We start from the raw sequence: 24,277 nt of genomic DNA on the forward strand, positions 1-24,277 counted from the left end.
AGCGATGTCCTGGGGCTGAGATGATTGGCCTCCAACCACCACAAGCATTTTCCTTTGTTCTAGATATGACTCCAGCCAGTGGAGAGTTTTCCCCCTGAATCCCATTGACTTCAATTTTATGAGGGCTCCTTGATGTCACACTCAGTCAAATGTTACCTTGATGTCAAGGGCAGTCATTCACACCTCACCTCTGGAATTCAGTGCTTTAGTCCATGTTTGGACCAAGGCCATAATGAGGTTCGGAATCCAAACTGAGCATTGGTGAGCAGGTTATTGGTGAGTAAGTGCTGCTTGATAGCACTGTTGACAACACCTTCCATCACTTTGCTGATGATTGAGAGTAAGCTGATGGGGCGGTAATTGGCCGGATTGGATATGTCTTGCTTTTCATGGACAGGACATACTTGGGCAATATTCTACATTGCCGGGTAGATGCCAGTGTTGTAGCTGTACTGGAACAGCTTGGCTTGAGGCATGGCTAGTTCTGGAGCACAAGTCTTCAGCACTACAGCCAGGATATTGTCAGGGCCCATAGCCTTTGCTGTATCCAGTGTGCTCAGCCTTTTCTTGATATCATGTGGAATGAATCGAATTGGCTGAAGACTGGCTTCTATGATGCTGGGGATCTCAGGAGGAGGCCGAGATGGATCATCCACTCGGCACTTCTGGCTGAAGATGGTTGTAACTTCAGTCTTCAGCTTTGTCTTTTGCACTAACGTGCTGGGCTCCGCCATCATTGAGGATGTGGACGTTCATGGAGCCTCCTCCTCCTGTTAGTTGTTTAATTGTCCATTCATGACTGGATGTGGTAGGACTCGTGAAACTTGTATCTAATACCATACTAGGAGGGGCAGTGGAATCCGAGAAGGCCACTCAGAAATTACAGAAGGAGCTGAACTAAATATGTAAGTGGGCAGAACAGCGGCCAATAAAATTTAATGCAGACAATGTAAAGAGGAAGAAAATAGGGAACACGGATGCTGTAAAATTCTGTCCACCAAATGAAATCTCTGCAGAAAATGTAGTTTAACCACAAAACAGTTTATATCACAGAATGAGGCCATTTGGCCCATTTTGTCAATGTCAGCTCTTTCTAGGCAATCCAAGACTACTCCCACTGCCCTGCTCGCTACCCATTGCTCTGTATCTTCCTCGGCATCAAATAATTATTCAATTTTCCCTTAAACAAAGCAATGGTCCTGCCTCAGCCACACCCAATGGCAAAGCATTCCATGCTCCAACAACCCTCTGTGTAAAGAATTTTTTCTTAATGTCTCTCCATACTATCTACTTTAAATTGGTTAACCGGCTTCACTGACTCAACAACCAGAGGAAATAGTCTTTTCCTATTCCCTCTATCAAACTCTTCATAATTTTATAAATCTCTATTAAATATCTTCTTAGCCTTCTCTGCTCCAGTGGAAATATCCTCAGTATCTTAAGTCTCTCCTCATAACCACAGTTTCCCATCCCTGGTATAATCCTGGTGAATCCATGTTGTACACTGTCTGGTTTTAATGTCTTTTCTATAATGGGATTCCCAAAACTGCACACAATACTCTAACTAGCTTAACCAATCATTTATCTACCTGCATTCACACTTTCAGGAAATCATTCATTTGAACCACTAGGTCTCCCTGTTCCTCCACACGCTTCAGTATCTTTCTACAGAGTATATACTCTCTGTCATGAATCTTACCATTCATGTAGAAATGACTCCTGAGATAACACTGGGTGGCCAGCTGGTGGCGCCGTCCAAGGAAAGTATACATACTTGGGCATGGGCCCAGCTTGCTCAGGATGTTTCTGTAACCAGGAACTAGTGATGTAACTAGAGCTCATGGTTGTGAAACAGTTGATTAAAGCCTTGTTTTATACTCAAACCAAGTGCTTAGTAGTTATCTTACGTCACTCTCATTCCTTGTTTTTTTGCTTCCAACATTTCAAGATTGCGTTCTCTATAACCAAATCCAAATCATTTATATATACCGAGAACAAAAGTGAACCCAACACTGACCCCTGGAGCATACCACTTCCAACCTTTACACTAAAACTTTTCTTCTCCATCAACCAACTTCTATCCATGCCGCTGCATTTCCTCTTATGCCACATTCCTGATTTTTTTTTAAACAAGTCTCTTCTCTTGAATTCCATATACCCTACAGATACGGCAGATATGGCATTCCATTATCTATCCAATTGACCTATCTATTTTTCAGAACCAATTCCTTCCTTGTGATTGGTAATAAATCTTAAAAGTTACAGGCCTAAAAATTCCACATTGCTAAAAACAGCTGCCGAAAATGGTGGCACTGGCAGGACTGGTAAATTGGTGCTGGTGGCTAATTAGCATTAGCCCAGCGTTAAACGTACGGTGCAGTGCCGTACTGGTGGCAATAGTCACGACAGGAGGCCCCAATGTAGCGTGGCCGTAGCATCATTGCAGCAAAAACAGCCTTCTCTTAAAGCAAGGCTTTCGGTTCAGAAAGCAGTTCAGTCCCTTAAAGGGAAACTGCCTTTTGAAATTGAAAAAATAAAAATCATGTAAAAATAGGCAGTTTTTAGCCCTTACAGCTCAAATGCCTTTGGAAAAAAAACACTAAAAATGGCAGAACCCAAATGGGAGTCTTCAGCTCTTAAAGCTGAATTGCTTCCACACCTTAAAAAATGCTAAAAGTGCTTCAGCAGTAACACAAATGGTTCAGCAAGCTGGGGAAGGGGCACCCAGGGTCTCACACACAGCACTCCAGCTTTGAGCAGCAGGTTAATACTGCAAGCGAGGCCCTCCATAAAGAAGGATGTGGGACCAGATCACCGAGGCCGTCACTGCCAGCAGTGTCGCCCAACCACCTGGCTCCAGTGCCCAAAGAAGCTTCATGACCTCAGACTTCTGATCAAGGTCAGTGAATGCATATTCAAAAGCCGTCGCCTACCAACTGCACCACTAGCCTCACACACTGTTCAATGCACGACCCGACCCCCCCACCACCCTCACTCCAATCACTCACCTCTGTACCAAATACGAGGCACATCTCCCATTATTAGCTTCACCTCACCCCCTTAGAGGAGACGGTGCTGGCCATTTTTGACAGGGGCATGGCTGAGCCCTTGGCCAGCGGCGGGGCTGAAAGGATACAAAATGCCAGTATCCTCATACGTTATCCTCCTCCTCACTTTCCCGCCCTCCCCTCACCACAACACCCTTGTACCTTCCTCATTTCACACAACCAAGAAATGCAGCCTGCCCAGCCAGTGGTTAAGCAAGAGGGAGAGGAGAGTGAAGAAGAAACACCATCACTCAATTTCACATTCCCAGCCACCAACTCCTCGAGGTCGTCCTGCACGGCCATCTGCAGTGTCCCCCACTGAAAGTCAGCAGCCTTCTGGCAGCCATGCTGAAGCCACTGGGGTAGCACTGCGTGACATCACTAGGATAGGAAAAGGCACACACAAGACAGTCACTAAGGGAATGCACAAGGGTGATGAGTTGATTTTTTGATGTCATATTGCATGGATAGATGTATAAAGTTGGATTGGAAAGTTTGCTTTGCGATGGCCTTTATTTCAGCATTGTGGCTAAGAGGACACTGTGATGGTCAGTAACAGAGGGAAGGTAAGGAGTGCGACTAATTTTGAAAGGGGAATTGGGGTTGTGGTCACTGGTACTGCATGCGGATGATTCCATCCTGAGTCCTGGCCACAAAGGGGCTTCTGGGTTGCATCCTTCTTTCCGCTTTCTCCTCTTCTGCTTCCTCCTTTTCTGTGTCTTCCTCTTCCCTTAAGAGGTGCTGGCAGCGCCTCTGTGAGTCTGATGAACGCTGAACTTGCATGGCGAGCTTAGGACCCAGCGCTGAACTCAGCGCTAAGGCCCAGGATTGCCGAGGTGATGTTAAGTCAGTGTTGCACGCTGACTAACGTCACCTCTCCCTAATTTAAATTTGCAAGGCCATCGCTCTTTCCGGCAGCGCTGCCGGACCTCGGAAAATGGCGGAAGCCAGGGGACCTGCCACCAGCTGTCTTTTCGCTACATTTTGACAGTAATGAGTGGCGTAAAGCACCCGAATCTTTAGCCCACAGTTTCAATAAAAAGATATTGGTCCATTCCTGTATTGCATTTTCAAACGGATCGCCATGCTACACGCTTTACTTACCAGGCTCTTGTAACCAGGAGCAGTTATGTCCCACGAACAATAAACCAACTTTCAATAAAAAAACAAAGTTAATTATTTCCATTGGAATATATTTAACAGCCAAACTGGTTGTGGCTGTTGGGGATACATTGGCCATTTACTATGGTTTTGCTTCATTTTGAAACATTCAACATTCTTTTTCTGTCATATTTAACTTTATTTGTTATATATTTTTATTGTACCCAATAATGCTAAGAATTGAACATTTTTCCCTCTGTGACTCTCAGGTCAGGTGTAGCATGGGCCAGCTGCACAGTAAAGGTCCCTCTGCTTTACCTCTATAAGATAACTTAACATAAGCCTAAAAGGTTAGGCCCATTTGTTATAGTGTGACATTTCAATTTCCTAAACCAGACATCCATGTGATCTCTGAATAAGATCACTGTTTTATTGTCAAGTTATCGAGAGTTTAGTGACATGGGCCTGTGTTCACAAATACGAGACTGCTAGACTAAATGTGCTTGGGTCAGCAGAATTGTTTTTAATCCCAAATCAGGTCTTTGAGCTATATGGTCCACAGACTCTGCACCATCTAATCGCTCAGAATTCCATGTTCTTATCAATGCTCATTGTAATTTGTGTTCTGATCATTCTCCTCCCCCCACTTAATCTCTTGTCCTTTTGTTCAGTTTGCAGATTATGTCTACGACATGCCCCTGTTACTCCAGCTGGCTTTCAGAGGGCTCTTCACAATGGCCGGATTAGTGTGGATCTTCTGTTTGAGAATTGCAATTTGTTCCTTTGGAGCCATCGTGTGCCTCACTTCCCCTCCTGATATCATTCCTGAAACATTCAATGGGATCTTGGGAACTGTTGATGACCTGACTGTTGTAATCCTGCTGCTTTTCTGCATAATTAATAGTTGCCAGCAGATGGGGCCAGAGCGAACTAGTCTAACGAGCACTACTAGCCAAAGTCTCTAGCCATAGGATGTGGGCTATATGCCTAACATCTAGTTTAGTAAAACTGTGTAAATATACTTTAATAATGTTTGAATTAATAGCTGTACATAGGTTTTTAAGGTTACTATCGCTTGTTATTCACCATCCCTGTTTGTTGATAACCATAAGCAGTGCAGAGCTATTTTTACTTTAATAAATCTGTAACTATTTATGTATTCTCCTAAACAAAAATACATTTTCAAAGACCTGGGAGGTCAAAACTACAACTTGATTTTTTCCCTAATTTTTTAAACCTTGTGTTAAGGCTCTTCACATAAGTTTTGCAATAATGGCAATAAAGGAAACTACGATGGTCTGAGGAGCGAGTTGGGTAGGATTGATTGGGGAATGGCACTCAAAGGGGTGATGGTGGATAGGCAATGGCAAACATTCAAAGACCGAATGGATGAACTACAGAAGTTGTTCATCCCAGTTTGGCATAAAAATAAAACAAAAAAGGTGACTCAACCGTGGGTAACAAGGGAAATTAGGGATAGCATAAGATCTAAGGAGAGGACATACAAATTGGCCAGCAAAAGCAATAATCCTGAGGATTGGGAGCAGTTCAGGATTCAACAAAGGAGGACAAAGGGATTAATTAAGAAAGGGAAAATAGAATATGAGAGTAAGCTTTCAGGGAACATAAAAACTGACTGTAAAAGCTTTTATAGATATGTGAAAAGAAAAAGATTGATGAAGTCAAGCGTAGGTCCCTTGCAGTCAGAATTGGGGGAATTTATAATGGGGAACAAAGAAATGGCGGACCAACTAAATACATATTTTGGTTCTGTCTTCACAAAGGAGGACACAAATAACCTCCCAGAAATACCGGGGAACATAGGGTCTGATGAAAGGGTGGAACTGAAAGAAATCAGTATTTGTAGGGAAATGGTGTTAGGAAAATTGATGGGACTGAAGGCCGATAAATCCCCAGGGCCTGATAATCTACATCCCAGGCTACTTAAGGAAGTGGCCCTAGAAATAGCAGATGCATTGCTGGTCATCTTCCAGAACTCGATAGACTCTGGAACGGTACCCATGGATTGGAGGATAGCTAATGTTACCCCACTATTCAAAAAAGGTGGCAGAGAAAAAGCGGGGAATTATAGATCGGTAAGCCTGACATCGGTAGTGGGGAAAATGCTAGAGTCCATTATAAAAGATGTAATAGCAGAGCACTTGGAAAGCAGTGACAGGATTGGACAAAGTCAACATGGATTTACAAAAGATAAATCATGCTTGACTAATCTACTGGAATTTTTTGAGGATGTAACTGGTAAAATAGATAAGGGAGAACCAGTGGATGTGGTGTATTTGGACTTTCAGAAGGCTTTCGATAAGGTCCCGCATAAGAGATTAGCGTGCAAAATTAAGGCACATGGGATTGGGGGCAAGGTATTGACTTGGATAGAGAACTGGTTGGCGGACAGAAAGCAAAGAGTTGGAATAAACGGGTCGTTTTCCGAGAGGCAGGCAGTGACTAGTGGGGTACTGCAAGGATTGGTCCTAGGACCCCAGCTGTTCACAATATATATTAATGATCTGGACAAGGGAATTGGATGTAATATCTCCAAATTTGCAGATGACACAAAGCTGCGTGGGAGGGTATGCTGTGAGGAGGATGTCATGAAACTCCAGTACGATTTGGACAGGTTAGGTTATTGGGCAGAAACATGGCAAATGCACTATAATATGGATAAATGTGAGGTTATCCACTTTGGTGGCAAAAACAGGAAGGCACATTATTATTTGAATGGCAATAGATTGGGAGAAGGGGAAGTGCAAAGAGACCTGGGTGTTCTTGTGCACCAGTCGCTGAAGGTAAGCATGCAGGTGCAGCAGGTGGTTAAGAAGGCAAATGGTATGTTGGCCTTTGTAGCAAGAGGGTTCGAGTACAGGAACAAGGATGTCTTGCTACAGTTGTACAGGGCCTTGGTGAGACCGCACCTTGAGTATTGTGTGCAGTTTTGGTCGCCTTATCTGAGGAAGGACGTTCTTGCCATGGAAGGAGTGTAGCGAAGATTCACCAGGCTGATACCTGGGATGGCAGGAATGACGTATGAGGAGAGATTGTGTCAATTGGGCTTATACTCACTGGAGTTTAGAAGATTGAGAGGGGATCTCATCGAAACCTATAAAATTCTGTCAGGCCTGGACAGACTAGATGCTGGAAGGATGTTCCCGATGGTCGGGGAGTCCAGAACCAGGGGTCATAGTCTAAGGATAAGGGGTAGGATATTTAGGACTGAAATGAGGAGGAATTTCTTCACCCAGAGAGTGGTGAACCTGTGGAATTCTCTGCCACAGAGGGCGGTGGAGGCCAGTTCATTAAATATATTCAAGAAAGAGTTGGATATATTTCTTAAGGCTAAAGGGATCAAGGGATATGGGGAGAAGGCAGGGACAGGGTACTGAATTTGAATGATCAGCCATGATCTCATTGAATGGCGGAGCAGGCTCGAAGGGCCGAATGGCCTACTCCTGCTCCTATCTTCTATGTTTCTATGGCCCGGAATTTGCGGTGAAACTGACCACAACTTCAGGATTTAGTGCATGCGTATCTAAATGTGGAAATCCTGAAGTTGTGGTCAGTCATTCACTGCTCCGACACTGGCTGCGCTGTGGCCACCCCTCCCCCCACCTCCCCCCCGCCACCATCCATAGCCAGTAATCAGTGTAATCAGGGAAATCAGTGAAACTGACGAAAACTTGGGTTTTTCCACGATAATGTCGCTGTTAAACACCCCATGAAATGTTAAGCCTTGTTGGAATAGGTGTAACTGGGGTTTTAACAGCGTATTGACTGCTAAACAAATGGTATGGCCCTGACAAAATAATTTTTATATTTGTGGAGTGTCAAATTTCTCCATTATGATAAAAATTACAATTTTTAAAAAACTTTAAAAAATGTTTTTTAATTTGGTCATGATATTTTAGGTTGTACCTTATCCCCCTGTGAGAGTCCCAATCTTTGTTTCGCTCTCTAACATTTTTAAGAAGTCTGGATAAAAGCAGCTTCTTGTTTCCTGTCTCTAAGAATTCTGCATTGTGATTGGCTGCTTAGACAGCTTGTTGATTGCCCTAGGGAATTCCCACTACACTACGCTGAAATCAATTGCACGTCGAAAAAGGTGAACTTCTCGCCACAGAGATCACAAGATTTTCGCTTTCAAAAAGATATTGTTGTGGGCAGCTTTCTTCAGGGCCAGCGGCGAGCACCTTTGCTTTGCCACTGGCCGCAAATTTCACGCCAATATCTTTTTGTAAGCGAAAATTCAAGTGATAAAATAATGTTTTAAAGTTGGTAGAGTGATGAGAGGAGCTGCTTGGGAGAGAGCACGGCTGAAAGCTTTATTTCTCCAAACAGGGAAATAAATCTGTCTTGCTGTCAGGCCCTATTTTCTAACTTCAATATGATGTATGTTTAGTTCTGTGTTTTGTGGAGAAAAAAACTTTTATAGTATTAGTCACGTATACATCGTGCTTAAAGTGGGTCCCCTCACTAAATCTGCCTTGCCTGAATTGTCTCCCTTAGCTGTTAGATTATGTACTTCACATTCTTCTGATTGAAATAGCAGCCTATAATATTCTTTTAATCATACAGTTGGAGATGGGATCCCAGGAAAATACATGGCATGTGTAATTGTTAAACAATTCTCTAAAAATGTTACAGTCACAACACCTCAGCAAAGCAGCTTTCACCCCTTCACCTCTTCAAAACCAAAATGGATTTGGTGCTAATTACATTTTTCAAAGTAAAATGAAACAATAATAGGCAGTATCTTGTTATTTACTGTCCATTATGTTAGGTTTACATGCCTCACATGAACTGCTCTGAATATATATTCAATCCTTTTTTTAGTCTGGAATGACAACTACCATAATTATTTGTGCAGGGAAATGATGCCTATGCAAAGGGAGCTCAATGAAGTCAGCAAATATCGGGGCAAGTAAAGGTACCTGAGTGGTTAGGAATTTGGCAAAGAGGCAATTTATGGAGCAAGATGTGCTTTTCCCAGAGAAAGGGAGCCTGGTGATGGCTGGGAGGGAGAACCTTTACAATGATAAAGAGTCAGGATAAGGTGAAAAATGAAGGATAAATATTGACCAGGACACCGAGGATAACTCCCCTGCTCTTCTTTGAAATAGTACCATGGGATCTTTTACATCCACCTGAGAGAACAGACGGGGCCTCGGTTTAACATCTCATCCGAAAGATGGCACCTCCGACAGTGCAGCACTCCCTCAGCACTGCACTGGAGTGTCAGCCTAGCTTTATGTGCTCAAGTCCCTGAAGTGGGGCTATGAACCCACAACCGTCTGACTCAGAAGCGAGTGTGCTCCCAACTTAGCCACAGCTGACATATACATTTCAGGCAGTGCATTCCAGATCCTAACCACTCGCTGAGTAAAAAGGTTTTTCCTCATGTTGCCTTTGGTTCTTCTGCCAATCACCTTAAATCTGTGTCCTCTAGTTCTCGACCCTTCTGCCAATGGGAACAGTTTCTCTCTATCTACTCTGTCCAGACCCCTCATGATTTTGAACACCTCTATCAAATCTCCTCTCGCTCTTCTTTGCTCTGAGGAGAACAACCCCAGCTTCTCCAGTCTATCCATGTAACTGAAGTCCCTCATCCCTGGAATCATTCTCGTAAATCTTTTCTGCACCCTCCCTAAGGCCTTCACAACCTTCCTAAAGTGTGGTGCCCAGAATTGAACACAATACTCCAGTTGAGGCTGAACCAGCATTTTATAAAGGTTCATCATAATTTCCACGCTTTTGTACTCTATACCTCTATTTATGAAGCCCAGGATCCTGTAAGCTTTTTTAATTGCTTTCTCAACCTGCCCTGCCACTTTCAACAATTTGTGCACATATACCCTTGGGTCGCTCTGTTCATGCACCCTCTTTAGGATTGTACCCTTTCGTTTATATTTCCTTTCCTCATTCTTTCTACCAAAATGTATCACTTTGCACTTTTCTGCATTAAATTTCATCTGCCACATGTCTGCCCATTCCACCAGCCTGTCTGAGTCTTCTTGACTATACTTCCAAGTTCTGTGTTGTCTGCAAATTTTGAAATTATGCCCTGTACACCCATATCCAAATCTTTAATATATATCAAGAAAAGCTGTGGTCCTAGAACCGACCCCTGGGGAACACCACTGTATACCTTCCTCCAGTCCGAAAAACAACCGTTCACCACTACTCTCTGTTTCCTGTCACTTAGCCAATTTCGTATCCATGCTGCCACTGTCCCTTTTATTCCATGGGCTTCAACTTTGCTGGCAAGCCTATTATGTGGCACTTTGTCAAAAGTCTTTTGGAAATCCATGTACACCATGTCAACTGCATTGCCCTCATCGATCCTCTCTGTTACCTTATCAAAAACTCGATCAAGTTGGTTAAACACAATTTGCCTTTAACAAATCCGTACTGGCTTTCCTTAATTAATCCACCCCTATCCAAGTGACTGTTGATTTTTGTCCCTGATTACTGTTTCTAAAAGCTTCCCCACTACTGAGGTCAAACTGACTGGCCTGTAGTTGCTGGGTTTATCCTTTCACCCTTTTTTGAACAAGGGTGTAACATTTGCAATTCTCCAGTCCTCTGGCACCACCCCCGTTTCTAAGGAGGATTGGAAGATTATGGCCAGTACCGCCGCGATTTTCTTCCTTCAGTGTCCTAGGATGCATCCCATCTGGTCCTGGTGACTTATCTACTTTAAGTACTGCCAGCCTTTCTAGTACCTCCTCTATCAACTTTTATTCCATCCAGTATCTCCTCTACCTCCTCCTTCACTCTGTCTATGGCAGCATCTTCTTCCTTGGTGAAGACAGATGCAAAGTACTAATTTAGCACCTCAGCCATACCCTCTGCCTCCATGCAAGGTCTCCTTTTTGGCCCCACCCCTCCTCTTACTACCCTTTTACTATTTATATGCCTATAGAAGACTTTTGGATTACCATTCTATTCTCATACCCTCTCTTTGCTCCTATTTTCTTTTTCACTTCTCCTCTGAACTTTCTATATTTAGCCTGATTCTCAGATATATTCTCAACCTGACATCTGTCATACATGTTCTTTTTCTGCTTCATCTTACTCCCTATGTCTTTCGTCATCCAGGGAGCTCTGACTTTAGTTGCCCTACCTTTCCCCCTAGTGGGAATATACCTCGACTGTACCCAAACTATTTCCTCTTCAAAGGCAGCCCATTGTTCCACTACAGTTTTGCCTGCCAATCTGTTCTCATCCCACTGAAATTGGCCTTCCTCCAATTAAGTATTTTTACTTTAGATTGCTCCCTGTCCTTTTCCATAGCTAATCTAAACCTTATGATACTATGGTCAGTGTTCCCTAAATGTTCACCTACTGACACTTGCTCCACTTGACCTACCTCATTCCCCAGGTCAATTGTACTTGGATACGTTCCAGGAAACCTGAATGTGCTGACTACTAAGAGGTACAACTTCTGCCTGCTGGTCAGTTTCTGCCATGACCCCATCCAAAATCCTGGGAATGTGGTCATTTATAATAAGGGCAGGTACCCATGATTGTAGTGGTGTATCAGAGGCGCCCACCACACAGTCATTGGAATCTTGGAGAGGCACCTTGTTGCTCCAACAGAGGAGAGTCAGAGGCTGCTCAGACCAAAGAAGGTAAAGTGGTAAAAGTTCAATTACCTGTTCGCCGCAATTAATCCCTCAGATCGATTGTTGTTTTCTTTGGTGACTGTGATGCCGACTTTAGGCCCAGAATGGTATTTACATCTGATGTCAGCAAATTTAGGTCCCGTTGGGTCTATCAGGGTGCATCTGCATCATTCTCAGATCAGAATTTCCTGCTGGTCCTACAGAATTTTGTGGATTTTTGGCCTCTAGAGTCTATAATATACGATAAGGAATTAAGGGAAATGTGGTTGCATGGATAGGCAGATCATTAGAGGGCCCCCCGGAGGTGCTAACGGGAAGTGCTAACCAATCTAATTTCTCCCCCTCAGACTGGAAAGTTATGCTGCGTGGTGTTCCATAGGGGTCTGTGTTGGGTTGCTCTTATTTACTATATACTTAAATGATCTGGAAATAGAAATTGAGGGAACAATTTTGAAATTTTCTGATGATAGGGTATAGCAAATTATGACAAGACTGCAGGACATGGTTGCTGGCCGGATGGGCAGATAGGTGGTAAATACAGTTCAATGTAGAGAACTGTACTACATACATTTAAAGTAAAGTAATACATTTTGGGAATAAGAAGGAAGGAAGGAAGTACACCTGAAATGGCAATATCTTGGTGTGGAAATATACAGGTGGCAGTGTAAATAAATAAGGCCACAGAAGCAAATACAATCAGTTTTATATAGAGAGGAGGTAATACTGAATTGTACAGACATTAGTTAGATATCTGCTGGAGTTGTTGAATATAAGAACATAAGAAATAGGAGCAGGAGTAGGTAATTCGGCCCTTCGAGCCTGCTCCGCCATTCAATGAGATCATGGTTGATCTTTTGCCTCAACTCCATTCACCAGCCCTATCGCCATATCGCTTGATGCCCTTATTAGTCAGAAATCTATCGACTTCTGTTTTGAATATACCCAATGACTGAGCTTCCACCGCCCTCTGGGGTAGAGAATTCCAAAGATTCACCACCCTCTGTGTGAAGAAATTTCTTCTCATCTCAGTCCTGAATGGCCTACCCTTTATCCTGAGGCTGTGGCCACTGGTTCTAGACTCCCCAGCCAAGGGAAACATTCTCCCAGCATCCACCCTACCAAGCCCTGTAATAATTTTGTATGCTTCAATGAGATCCCCTCTCATTCTTCTGAATTCAAGAGAATACAGGCCTAGTTTACTCCATCCCTTCTCATACGACAGTCCCGCCATCCCAGGAATCAATCTTGTGAACCTTCGTTGCACTCCCTCTATGGCAAGTGTATCCTTCCTTAGGTAAGGAGACCAAAATTGTACACAGTACTCCAGGTGTGGTCTCACCAAGGCCCTATATAATTGGAGTAAGACTTCTTTACTCTTGTACTCAAATCCTCTTGTAATGAAGGCCAGCATACCATTTGCCTTCCTAATGGCTTGCTGCACCTGCACATTCACTTTCAGTGATTCGTGTACAAGGACACCCAGGACCCTTTGAGCATCTGCATTCCCCAATCTTTCACCATTTCCAATTAAAGTGGATAACTTCACATTTATCCACATTATATTCCATCTGCCATGTTCTCGCCCACTCACTGAGCCTGTCGAGATCCCCTTGAAGCCTCTTCACATCCTCTTCACAACTGCCACTGCCACTGCCATATAGCCCATAAGTACTTTTAAAAAGAAATTTGACAGCTTCTTGAAAAATCATAGAATTATACAGCACAGAAGGAGGCCATTTAGCCCATTGTGCCTGTGCCGGCTCTTTGGTAGAGCTATCCAATTAATCCCACTCCCCTGCTCTTTCCCCATAGCCCTGCGAATTTTTTCCCTTCAAATATTTATCCAATTCTCTTTCGAATGTTACTATTGAATCTGCTTCCACCATCCTTTCAGGCAGTGCATTCCAAATCACAACAACCCGCTGTGTAAAAAAATGTTTCCTCATGTCGCCTCTGGTTCTTTTGCCAATCACCTTAAATCTGTGTCCTCTGCTGACACTTCTGCCACTGGAAACAGTTTTTCCTTATTTATTCTATCAATAGCATTTATGATTTTGAACACCTCTAACAAAGAAAGAGGAATATTAAAGGATATGGGGAGCAAGCAGGAAAGTGGGGTTAGAGTAGGTGGCTCATATAGAGGAAATCCCTTGCAGTCAGAATCTGGGGAATTTATAATGGGGAACAAAGAAATGGCTGACCAATTAAATACATACTTTGGTTCTGTCTTCACAAAGGAGGACACAAATAACCTTCCAGAGATTTCGGGGAAGATAGGGTCTAATGAGAGGGAAGAATTGAATGAAATCAGTATTTGTAAGGAAATGGTGTTAGGGAAATTGATGGCATTGAAGGCCGATAAATCCCCAGGGTCTGATAATCTACATCCTAGGGTACTTAAGGAAGTGGCCCTAGAAATAGTAGATGCATTGCTGGTCATCTTCCAAAATTCTATAGACTCTGGCACAGTTCCCATGGATTGGAGGATAGCTAATGTAACCCCACTATTTAAAAAAGGTGGTAGAGAGAAAACGGGGAATTATAGACCGGTAAGCCTGACATCGGTAGTGGGGAAAATGCTAGAGTCCATTATAAAAGATGTAATAGCAGAGCACTTGGAAAACAGTGACAGGATCGGACAAAGTCAACATGGATTTACAAAAGGTAAATCGTGCTTGACTAATCTACTGGAATTTTTTGAGGATGTAACTGGTAGAATAGATAAGGGAGAACCAGTGGATGTGGTGTCTTTGGACTTTCAGAAGGCTTTCGATAAGGTCCCACATAAGAGATTGGCGTGCAAAGTTAAAGCACATGGGATTGGGGGTAAAGTACTGACTTGGATAGAGAACTGGTTGGCAGACAGGAAGCAAAGAGTTGGAATAAACGGGTCTTTTTCCGAGTGGCAGGCAGTGACTAGTCAGGTACCGCAGGGATCGATGCTAGGACCCCAGCTATTCACAATATATATTAATGATCTAGACGAGGGAACTAGATGTAGTTTGCAGACGACACAAAGCTGGGTGGGCGTGTGTGCTGTGAGGGGATTGCAGATGACACAAAGCTGGGTGGGCGTGTGTGCTGTGAGGGGGTTGCAGAGAAACTCCAGTATGATTTGGACAGGTTGGGTGATTGGGCAGATGCAGTATAATGTGGATAAATGCGAGGTTATCCACTTTGGTGGCAAAAACAGGAAGACAGATTATTATCTGAACAGCAATAGATTGGGAAAAGGGGAAGTGCAACGAGACCTGGGTGTCCTTGTGCACCAGTCGCTAAAGGTAAGCATGCAGGTGCAACAGGCGGTTAAGAAGGCAAATGGTATGTTGGAATTTCTTCACCCAGAGAGTGGTGAACCTGTGGAATTCTCTACCACAGAAGGCAGTTGAGGCCAACTTATTAAATATATTCAAGAAGGAGTTAGATATATTTCTTAAGGCTAAAGGGATCAAGGGATATGGGGAGAAAGCAGGGACAGGGTACTGAATTTGGATGATCAGCCATGATCTCATTAAATGGCGGAACAGGCTCGAGGGGCCGAATGGCCTACTCCTGCTCCTATCTTCTGTGTTTCTAAATCGGCAGCACAGATTCGATGGATTGAATGGCCTGCTCCGTGCTTTCTGATTCTATTTCCTAACAGTTAGTCCTTCTATGTGTTCCCCCTTAGGAGGAGGAAGTGAGGCAGTTTATTTTCATTAGGTCCTTGGCCCCACCTCTTCCTTATCAACATGCTATGCTTAGAGATATCTGCAGACATGGGGTCAGCTTGCATATGTAAGCTTATGATATCCAGCTAGATCTTTCTATAACTTCTCTTGGCCCCTTGACTGCCTCCGTGCTGTCAGACTGCTTATCATAAAGTCCTGGATAGGAACATAGAAAACATAGGAACAGGAGTAGGCCATTCAGCCCCTCAAGCCTGTTCTGCCATTCAATGAGATCATGGCTAATCTGTGATCTAACTCCATATACCGGCCTTTGCTCCATATACCTTAATATCTTTGATTTAAAATTAACTATTGATCTAGTATCAACTGCTGTTTGCAGAAGAGAGTTCCAAACTTCTACCACCCTTTGTGTGTAGAAGTGTTTCCTAATTTCACTCCTGAAAGGTCTGTCTCTAATTTTTAGACTATGCCCCCTAGTCCTAGAATCCCCAACCAGCAGAAATAGTTTCTCTTTATCTACCCTATCTGTTCCCTTTAATATCCTGAAAACTTCAATCAGATCACCCCTTAACCTTCTAAATTCTAGGGAATACAACCCTAATTTGTGTAATCTCTCCTCATAACTTAACCCTTGAAGTCCGGGTATCATTCTGGTAAACCTACGCTGCACTCCCTCTAAGGCCAGTATATCCTTCCTAAGGTGTGGTGCCCAGAACTGCTCACAGTACTCCAGATGTGGTCTAACCAGGGTTTTGTATAGCTGCAGCATAACTTCTGCCCCCTTGTACTCTCGTCCTCTAGATATAAAGGCCAGCATTCCATTAGCCTTTTTGATTATTTTCTGTACCTGTTCATGACATTTTAATGAACTATGTACCTGAATCCCCAAGTCTCTTTGGACAGCCATTGTTTTTAGCTTTTCACCATTTAGAAAGTACCCTGTTCTATCCTTTTTAGGTCCAAAGTGGATGACCTCACATTTGCTTACATTGAAATCCATTTGCCATAGTTTTGCCTATTCACTTAATCTATCAATATCCCTTTGTAATTTTATGCTTTCATCTACACTGCCTACAGTGCCGCCTATCTTTGTGTCATCGGCAAATTTGGATATATGGCTTTCTTTGCCATCATCTAAGTTGTTAATAAATATTGTGAATAGTTGAGGCCCCAACACAGATCCCTGCGGGACACCATTAGTCACATCCTGCCAATTTGAGTACCTACCCATTAATCCTACTCTCTGTTTCCTGCCGCTCAGCCAATTTCCTAACCAGGTCAATAATTTGCCCTCACCTCCGTGGGCTTCTACCTTAGATAATAGTCTCTTATGTGGGACTTTATTAAATGCCTTCAGGAAGTCCATATAAATAACATCGATAGACATTCCCCTGCACACTACTTTAGTTACCTCGTCAAAAAAAATTAAATCAGGTTTGTCAGGTATGATCTACCTTTCACAAATCCATGCTGGCTCTCTCTGATCAACTGAAAATTTTCGAGGTGTTCAGTCACCCTATCCTTAATTATAGACTCTAGCAATTTCCTGACAACAGATGTTAGGCTAACTGGTCTATAATTCCTGATTTTCCTCTCTCGCCATTCTTAAAAAGCAGAGTGGCATGCACAATTTTCCAATCTAAAGGGACGGATCTTGAATCTAGAGAACTTTGGAAAATTATAGTTAGGGCATCTGCAATGTGCTCACCTACTTCCTTTAAAATCCTGGGATGGAAACCATCTTGCCCTGGAGATTTGTCACTCTTTAGTGCCATTATTTTCTTTATTACTGTTATTTTACTTACGTTAATTTTATTGAGTCCCTGTCCCCGATTCAATATTAGTTTCTTTGGGATTTCCGGCATGCTATCCTCTTCTTCTACTGTCAATACTGACGCAAAGTAATTATTCAACATGTCCGCCATTTCCTCATTGTCATTGACAATATCACCACTTTCAGTTTTTAAGGGGCCAACATCGCTCCTGACCACCCTCTTTTTCCTAATGTCACTTTAAAAATTCTTCGTATTGATTTTGATATCCCTTGCGAGTTTCTTTTCATACTCCCTCAAGTTAAAACCTCCTGCAGCTCAATTGCAGGAAGGCTGAAACCATCTTGATAGGTGATACCAAATTGGGCCAGGAACAGAAAGAGAGATTAAGAGAGGTGACTGAAAGCTTTGTCACATTCTCTATGGTGGTCTGCAGCTCGGTCAGGCAGTCACGCTGCACTGCACGGATGTAGGTTGTGGATTCCTCTGTAAATGCCCCAAATTGAAGAGGCGGCACGGACTCTCAAATGGCATAATGTGCTGATGCTGAGTTACCAAAGTGTATTTGTGGTCATGACCTGTGGAGTCTGAATCTGTATGCTCAGCAGCTGAAGGGGCTCTTGAGTTGGCCCTCCAGCCAGCAGATTGTGCCTCCCCCAACTTCACCTGCACTTCCTCCCCCTCACTCATGCTCTGTGTTCAGCAAGTGCTCTTTCATGCACCTCACCGAATCCCCAGAGTGAATGTGCCTGTGCTGGTGTTTCCCACTGTACGAGTGGGTGATGCAGGGTGGTGTAAGGTGCTCCCAGTGCATCATGTACTGCTTCATGTATGGAGTGCTGTTGTAATGGGCTGACTTCACATCATAGCATAAGGCCAGTTCTCTGTGCTTCAAATGCACAAAGTGCCTAAAAGAGCAGCAGTCTTGGGACCTTTGCGTCAAGACCACATCTTTGGCTCCAAATTCAACAAGGTAATTAACACTATTAACCAGATAAATAGGTTAATTAGTATTTAGTGTATTTTGATATATTGTAGAAATAACAGAAATTGCGCACAGGGCTATACAGAAGGGGAGTTTGAACTTCAAACAGAGTAAAATGTATAATCTGATGAAAATAAATGAGAAAGCACTTTCAATATAAAAAAAACTCTTTCTATATGGTAAAATTAAAAAGAATGGGGGTCAATTTCTACAGAATTTCTCTTGCTCATCTGCCATAACTCCAGTGGAAGAGTCACAGAAACTCCAGAAAAATGGCGGCGTGATCAATGTTTACTCTGTTTTTCCAGGATTTCTGTGGCATTTCTGCTAAAATTGCACCGGTACACCAGAAGAACTGCTACAGAAATTCACTCCCATTGTTTCCTCCCATCTCTGCAGTTAGCATTCTGCTTCTGCACACCTGGCAGGATGCCATTCATTGCTGTAGAAGGACCCATAGGAAACTGCGTGGATCAAAATCTTCTAGCTTTATTTAAATATTTTCCAAAGGCAAAGTGAAGAGCGGAAAAAAAAATCAAAGAAGCAGCATTGTAACAGGAGTCAATAGTATTACAACAACGATAAAAGCAAAAGCAGGAGAGATCATGCGAAACAAATCATTCTTTTTGGTCCTGAATGCCAATTGTAGGAAGTTGGAAAACTATCCAAGAACTGGAATATGCTTCTACTAGAAGAGATTTGGTAATGTGCTGAGGTTCCTAGAACTCTAGAGTCTGCCCCATTTACATTGCATGGTGGTTTTCATAACACAGGCGACAACGGAGAAAGAACTGCACAATTGGGATTTAAAGGTTGCAAAAATGGCTTTGAACTTCTGCCCGCAGATCTTCCCCGATGTTAGAGGGTCTACTTGGTCTGTACAAGGCAGCGATGCAAAAACTGCACTGGTGACCTGAACAGGTGGATCAAACACTTAACCTGCACATGGCCTATGTAGCTCGCACCACCAGAAACGACATCTAAGGGGTCGATTTTCCTGGAGCCGTCAGGCGGGGTTTCAGGCGTGTGGGGGGGGAAAATGGCCAAAAAATAAGGGGTCGCGACCCCCCCGCCTGATTCCCCGTCCCGTCTGACTTTCACCCCGGTGTTTCAATGCGACCCAAATCAGTCCCGCCCGCAGCAGGCGGGACTGGTCGTCGGGAGCCTAATCACAAATAATTGGCATCTATAATGCCATTTTAAGGGGCCCTTGCAATTTTCAGCCTTTCCCCACGTAAAACACGCCTGGTGGGAACACCGCTGATGAAACCTGGCGTGAACAATGTCGGCTTGCTTACTTTCAGCTGCAGGTCAATCAGGAAAGAAGAGATTTAATCAGACAACATTTGTAGGTTGCAGGACCTTCTTGTTTCAGGCTTGGGGCAACTTGTTCCAGGCTTAGGCACAGCTGTGGAAGGTTGGAGCCTCACACACTTCTCCAATGTGAGCTCCTGGGAAGCACCTCTCGGCACCCTCACTCAGCGCTTCCTCAATGGAGGCATCTACCAGAAGTATGGAAGGCCTTTCTTCCCTTCCCTTCATGCCATTAGAGGATCTCCAGCAGCAGCGGCGTCAGCAGCAGAACCAGGAACAGCAGCATCATCAGCAGGAGCGCCAGGCTGCTGCTCACTCACCTGAAGCTGCACAGGCCAGAAGGGGCCAGTGCTTGGATGTGGCTTAAGAGCACCTTGCTGCACATCAGGGGGCCATGGGGACCCACATCTGCACTGGCAGTCCTACTCAGAAGGACTTCCATGAAGGTCTGGTTTCTCTGGTCAATGGATGCCCATCGCTCCTCAAGAGATGTCATTCTATTATGAACACTCACCATGTTTTCCATACCCTGGCGACTTATCTCCTCCATGGAGGGTGCCAACCTTTCCATGGTGATGCGTTCATGCGCCAATGACTACGCAAAGGCTCAGCTCATCTTCGCTATGGACTCCTCCATTCGCTCCACACTTGCAGCGACCCCGGAGACAAAACCTGCCAGAGACTCCTGCATCTGTGCATGGAGAGCCATCACCTCTTCTCTTGCGGATGGACCCAAAGGCAGAAGGTCGACATGCAGCTGAGCTGAGCTGGCAGAGTCCTGCGCCCTCCGACGAGGACTCTCCACTGCTGTCCCTGTCTCCACAATCTGCTGATGCTCACTTGTGAGCTGTGAAACACCAGGTGACAACACTACTCTATGTCCCGAAGGTCCCCCCGAGGTGTGAGTGTCTGCGCTGGTGCTGGGTGCGCTTACTTCTGCTGACGCTGCACCCTCAGTGGTTGGAGCTTCCTCTGAGGAGTCTGGCTGCACAGCCTCTTCCTCCTCCACAGTGGGGACAGGGGCTCTGGATGGTACTGTGGGGGAGTAAAGGAAGGAGTTAGAGATGTAATGCCAAGGTTCTTCTGGTGACTCCCAGCGCGTTGACATCTGCTGACACCTGCATCCATGCAGCCTTGGTCTCAGTGGGAGGCCTCTTCCTCCCTGACCTAGGTCCTCTTCCCTAGGTCAGGGAGGAAGAGGCCTCCCTGTGGGCCCTAACCCCAACCAATAATGCCTGCAGTGAAGCCTCGTCGAATTTGGAGGCAGCTCGGGGTCTGGCACTGGCCACAGCTGCTGCAGGCTCATCTGCCATCCTGTATGGTTCGTTTGGAAGCCTTCAGAGGATGCAGTGCTTGTTGTGGACCTTGAAAGCACCACGAATGATGGCATCATACTGTGGGGCTTTCTGACTGGAAATAGTCAATTAGCAAGGGTTCCCACACGCTGGAAATGAATTGGCCAATTGAGGTAAAATTGCATCGATGTGGCAGACCCATTTAGATTTGTGTCGGAACCCCGACATTCAGGGAACCCGACAATTCCCCGCACCTGCGGGAAAATCGGTCCCTAAGTCTATCACCAGAGGCACTAATGGTACCTCATTTATATTACAGTACATCCACCAAGTTGGAGCTGCATGTAGCAGCAGCAGCAGCAGCATTGTAATGTGCAAGGGCCAACAAACTGGTTTCAAATCTCTCCTGTCAGGTAGAAGCTTGTACAATCATTATTGTAACATGTACCGTATCAAGCATTTACTCTGTCATGCAAATTGAAATAGGACTAGTAAATGATAGTCGAGTGGCTGGGGACCAACAATCGTGTTTACATGTTTGTGCTGCTGTAGTTTTCTCTTAATTAGAATATTGTGGAATAGGCTAACAACTGTAGCCCCAATTTGAAATTAGGCCGTGAGCGTGGTGTGTGTGGGGCCTGGGTAGGCGGGAAGTGCCAACGATGTCGCCTTCTGCGCCATTTTAGCTCACAGGCCTCATTTTAATTTTTTAAGTTGGTCTGGAGTGATAATACAGTCAACGGACGGGAGTGGGAAATCGGGCAGGAGTGGGAAATCGCGGACCCATGTTTGCAGGAAGAGATGCACTCCAAAAATCAAAAAAAATTAACTTACTTGGGCTTCTTCTGGCCTCAATCACTGGCACGTCAGGCACTGAGTGGCACTGCCACAAACAGTAATAAAGATTGTGTTGGGTTCGAATGACCCCAATATTTATATAATGATGAGGCTTCAGGCGGGCGGCTGCGAAACTGCCGGAAACCCAGCAGTTAAAATGGTGGCCGGCACAAACATGTCGGGAATGCAGTGTTAAGCACCCGTCAACATTTTAACTCCCCACTCCCCCACCCATCCCTTTTCTATCGTGTGGGCAGGGTTAAAATCAGGCCCTTTGCTTTCATATTAAGAACCTTAGAATTGGTTTATTGTAAACTCACTGGTCCCAAGTAATTAATCCACGACTAACAGTAATTTAAAGCACATTTTTGTGTACATTTATATTACAATAGTAGCATCAATGCAAAACAAAACTGACACTGCAGTTGTAATCCGGAGTCAGGGCCCAACTCGACGTCACAATAAGACTCCCTGGGCATTAACATCTGATTTACAAGACGCAAGTTTAGTGTTAACGCAAAAATGAAACTGCTTATGTGTTTTAATTGTTTTAAGCTTAAATGTTTTTGTGAAGATGCGACATCACATTTCTTAGGACTTAATCATCTAGAATTCATGTTCATGTTTTACATAACACATAGGCTCACATACAGTACAAAGGTAGTAATGTAGTAATTGCAAATTTACAACTAAATAACTATTTCACTTGGAAAGTGGTAAAGGATTTAGAGTGGATTCTGGCCATTTCCTCCATTGTGCTGTGGCAATCAGATGTTTTGCATAATAGCTCTGTATTCCCTCTGGTGCTCAACAAGCTTCAGGAAGACTTTGTATTTGTTGTCATAAAACCTACAAAAAAATGTGCTCATCAAACCATTTTAATAATAAAACAGAGCTCTACGAAGTTATTCTAGATATTTCGGTCAGATTTGCTTCCTTTAGAAGACTTTGTACACGATTTAAATAGTATCTCAGTACACAAATGTTCCTCTGCATTTTCAGCGTGGACACATTTACAGCAAGAAAACAACAATCCCAGACAAACTTTATAGGTCCTTAGGCTAAAGCCAGTTTCCCCTGAGATTTCCCCTGTGCAACATAGATGAGCAGACACATGGGAATGATGCACAACATGCGTGCCTGCAAAAGTTTGGGCCCCAGATGTTTCCTGTGTTGTGTTTTAATGGTGGAAGAAAAACTGCCTTGTCCCAGCAGTTTTTGTACAGAGTTCAGTGGCTGTATAACTTTCACTCAAATGCTCCGGGAAAAGAAAAAAACTACTGGCAGAATATTTTTTTTGTAAGAGAAGCATAAAGAACACATAACTAAACCTATAAATGCAGCTATTTATTTATAAAAAGCATGAAAGATACGTGAGAGTCATTTCATGAAGAATAAATAGCCAGCAGGCAGGAAGTGAATTCTAGACTGCAATCTAATAAAGGGGTTCACTGTAGGTTACAATCTAATAGAGGGGTTCACTGTAGGATCAAAACTCAACTGGTTTCTAACCATCATGTGAATTCTGAGATTAGATCAAAGGCTTGCATTTCCCTTCCTTTTTATTTATTACGCAGCAGACATTTTCCTCTGTTATTGATTGAAATTTACTGTTTACAGCTGTGGTGCTTGGAATGTGAGAAATTTTAGGAACAGTGTAATGAATTTTGAATTGCTAGCTGAACTTATTTGAAAGATTAAACTGGTTTCTTTCCCTGATTTAACTAACAACATTGTACCGTTGTGCAAAAGAAACAATAATTGTATATGTTTGTAAGAATGACACCAATATGCGGAGTGTTCCAATCTGTATTTAGGACATCTGTTCTCCATTGTGAATTGTGTATACGCCTGGAGCACAATTGAATATGTCTGATAATCTCTACTTCAAAGGAATTAGAAGTGTTGGGTTTGATACTTATTAGATTGTAAAAGATGGAGTTTGAAACTGGGCTGAAGTTCTTCCGCTTTTTGGTGACTGATCAGATGAAAGGCTGTTTCACTGCCTTACTTGATATGCTGGTAGAGGGACTGATTTTCCTCTGCTTTGTACCAGGGAGGTATGCTTATTTTGAGGCCCTTGATGCCAAGAATCCAACCACTTTGTGCTGGAGGCAAAGTTCCAGAGAGGGGGAAAAGTGCTTGCACCTAGACCTCAAGGCCAAAGTGAGGCCAAATAGTGATGCAGAAGAATTAGAGAAGAAAGAATTTGCAATTATATACAGTCTTCACCGCTTATGGCGAGCATGTTCGTGTGAACGTGATTTGCCCGCTATATGCAATGGCCGATATAGCACCCAAAGAATGCTTATTTTTCTCGCTCTCCCCGTAACGAGCTGCCCACAGTGCCCTGATTTCTAGCCTCTTCAATGGAAGTGGAAAAGATGTCGGCAAAAAGCTTTTGCATCAGCGATAGCGACTGGATGTGACCGGATAAAAATGTGGAAGTGTCAACTTTACAAGAAGAACAAACGGCAGCAGATGTGGAAAGAACACGTGAAGAAAAGCTAATGAAGGCTGGAGGAACAGAAATTGGAAAGACTCTTGCAGAAAAAAGCCGTGGCCTTTTCAAAGCCAATGACAGGCAGCGTAAAATGTGAATTGGGTACGAAGATCAG

The 24,277-nt window shown here is 43.7% G+C and overlaps 1 protein-coding gene across 2 annotated transcripts in view; it reads right to left on the reverse strand.

The window, feature by feature from the left end:
* Positions 1-22,010: 22,010 nt before the first annotated feature.
* The window catches only part of fggy (FGGY carbohydrate kinase domain containing), a 420,841-nt gene continuing 418,574 nt past the window's right edge, over positions 22,011-24,277 (reverse strand). The window contains exon 16 of one of the 2 annotated variants that reach the window (XM_085982838.1): positions 22,011-22,508. In XM_085982838.1, coding sequence (XP_085838964.1) covers positions 22,427-22,508 — 82 coding nt within the window. In that variant the 3' untranslated portion in view covers positions 22,011-22,426. The remainder of the gene's footprint in view (positions 22,509-24,277) is intronic. The other variant, XM_085982840.1, reaches the window with a different exon arrangement.

This window comes from Somniosus microcephalus, chromosome 3, assembly GCF_052327205.1.
Source record: "Somniosus microcephalus isolate GS21.2 chromosome 3, FLI_Smic_1.0, whole genome shotgun sequence".
In the NCBI taxonomy this organism is placed as follows: Eukaryota; Metazoa; Chordata; class Chondrichthyes; order Squaliformes; family Somniosidae; genus Somniosus; species Somniosus microcephalus.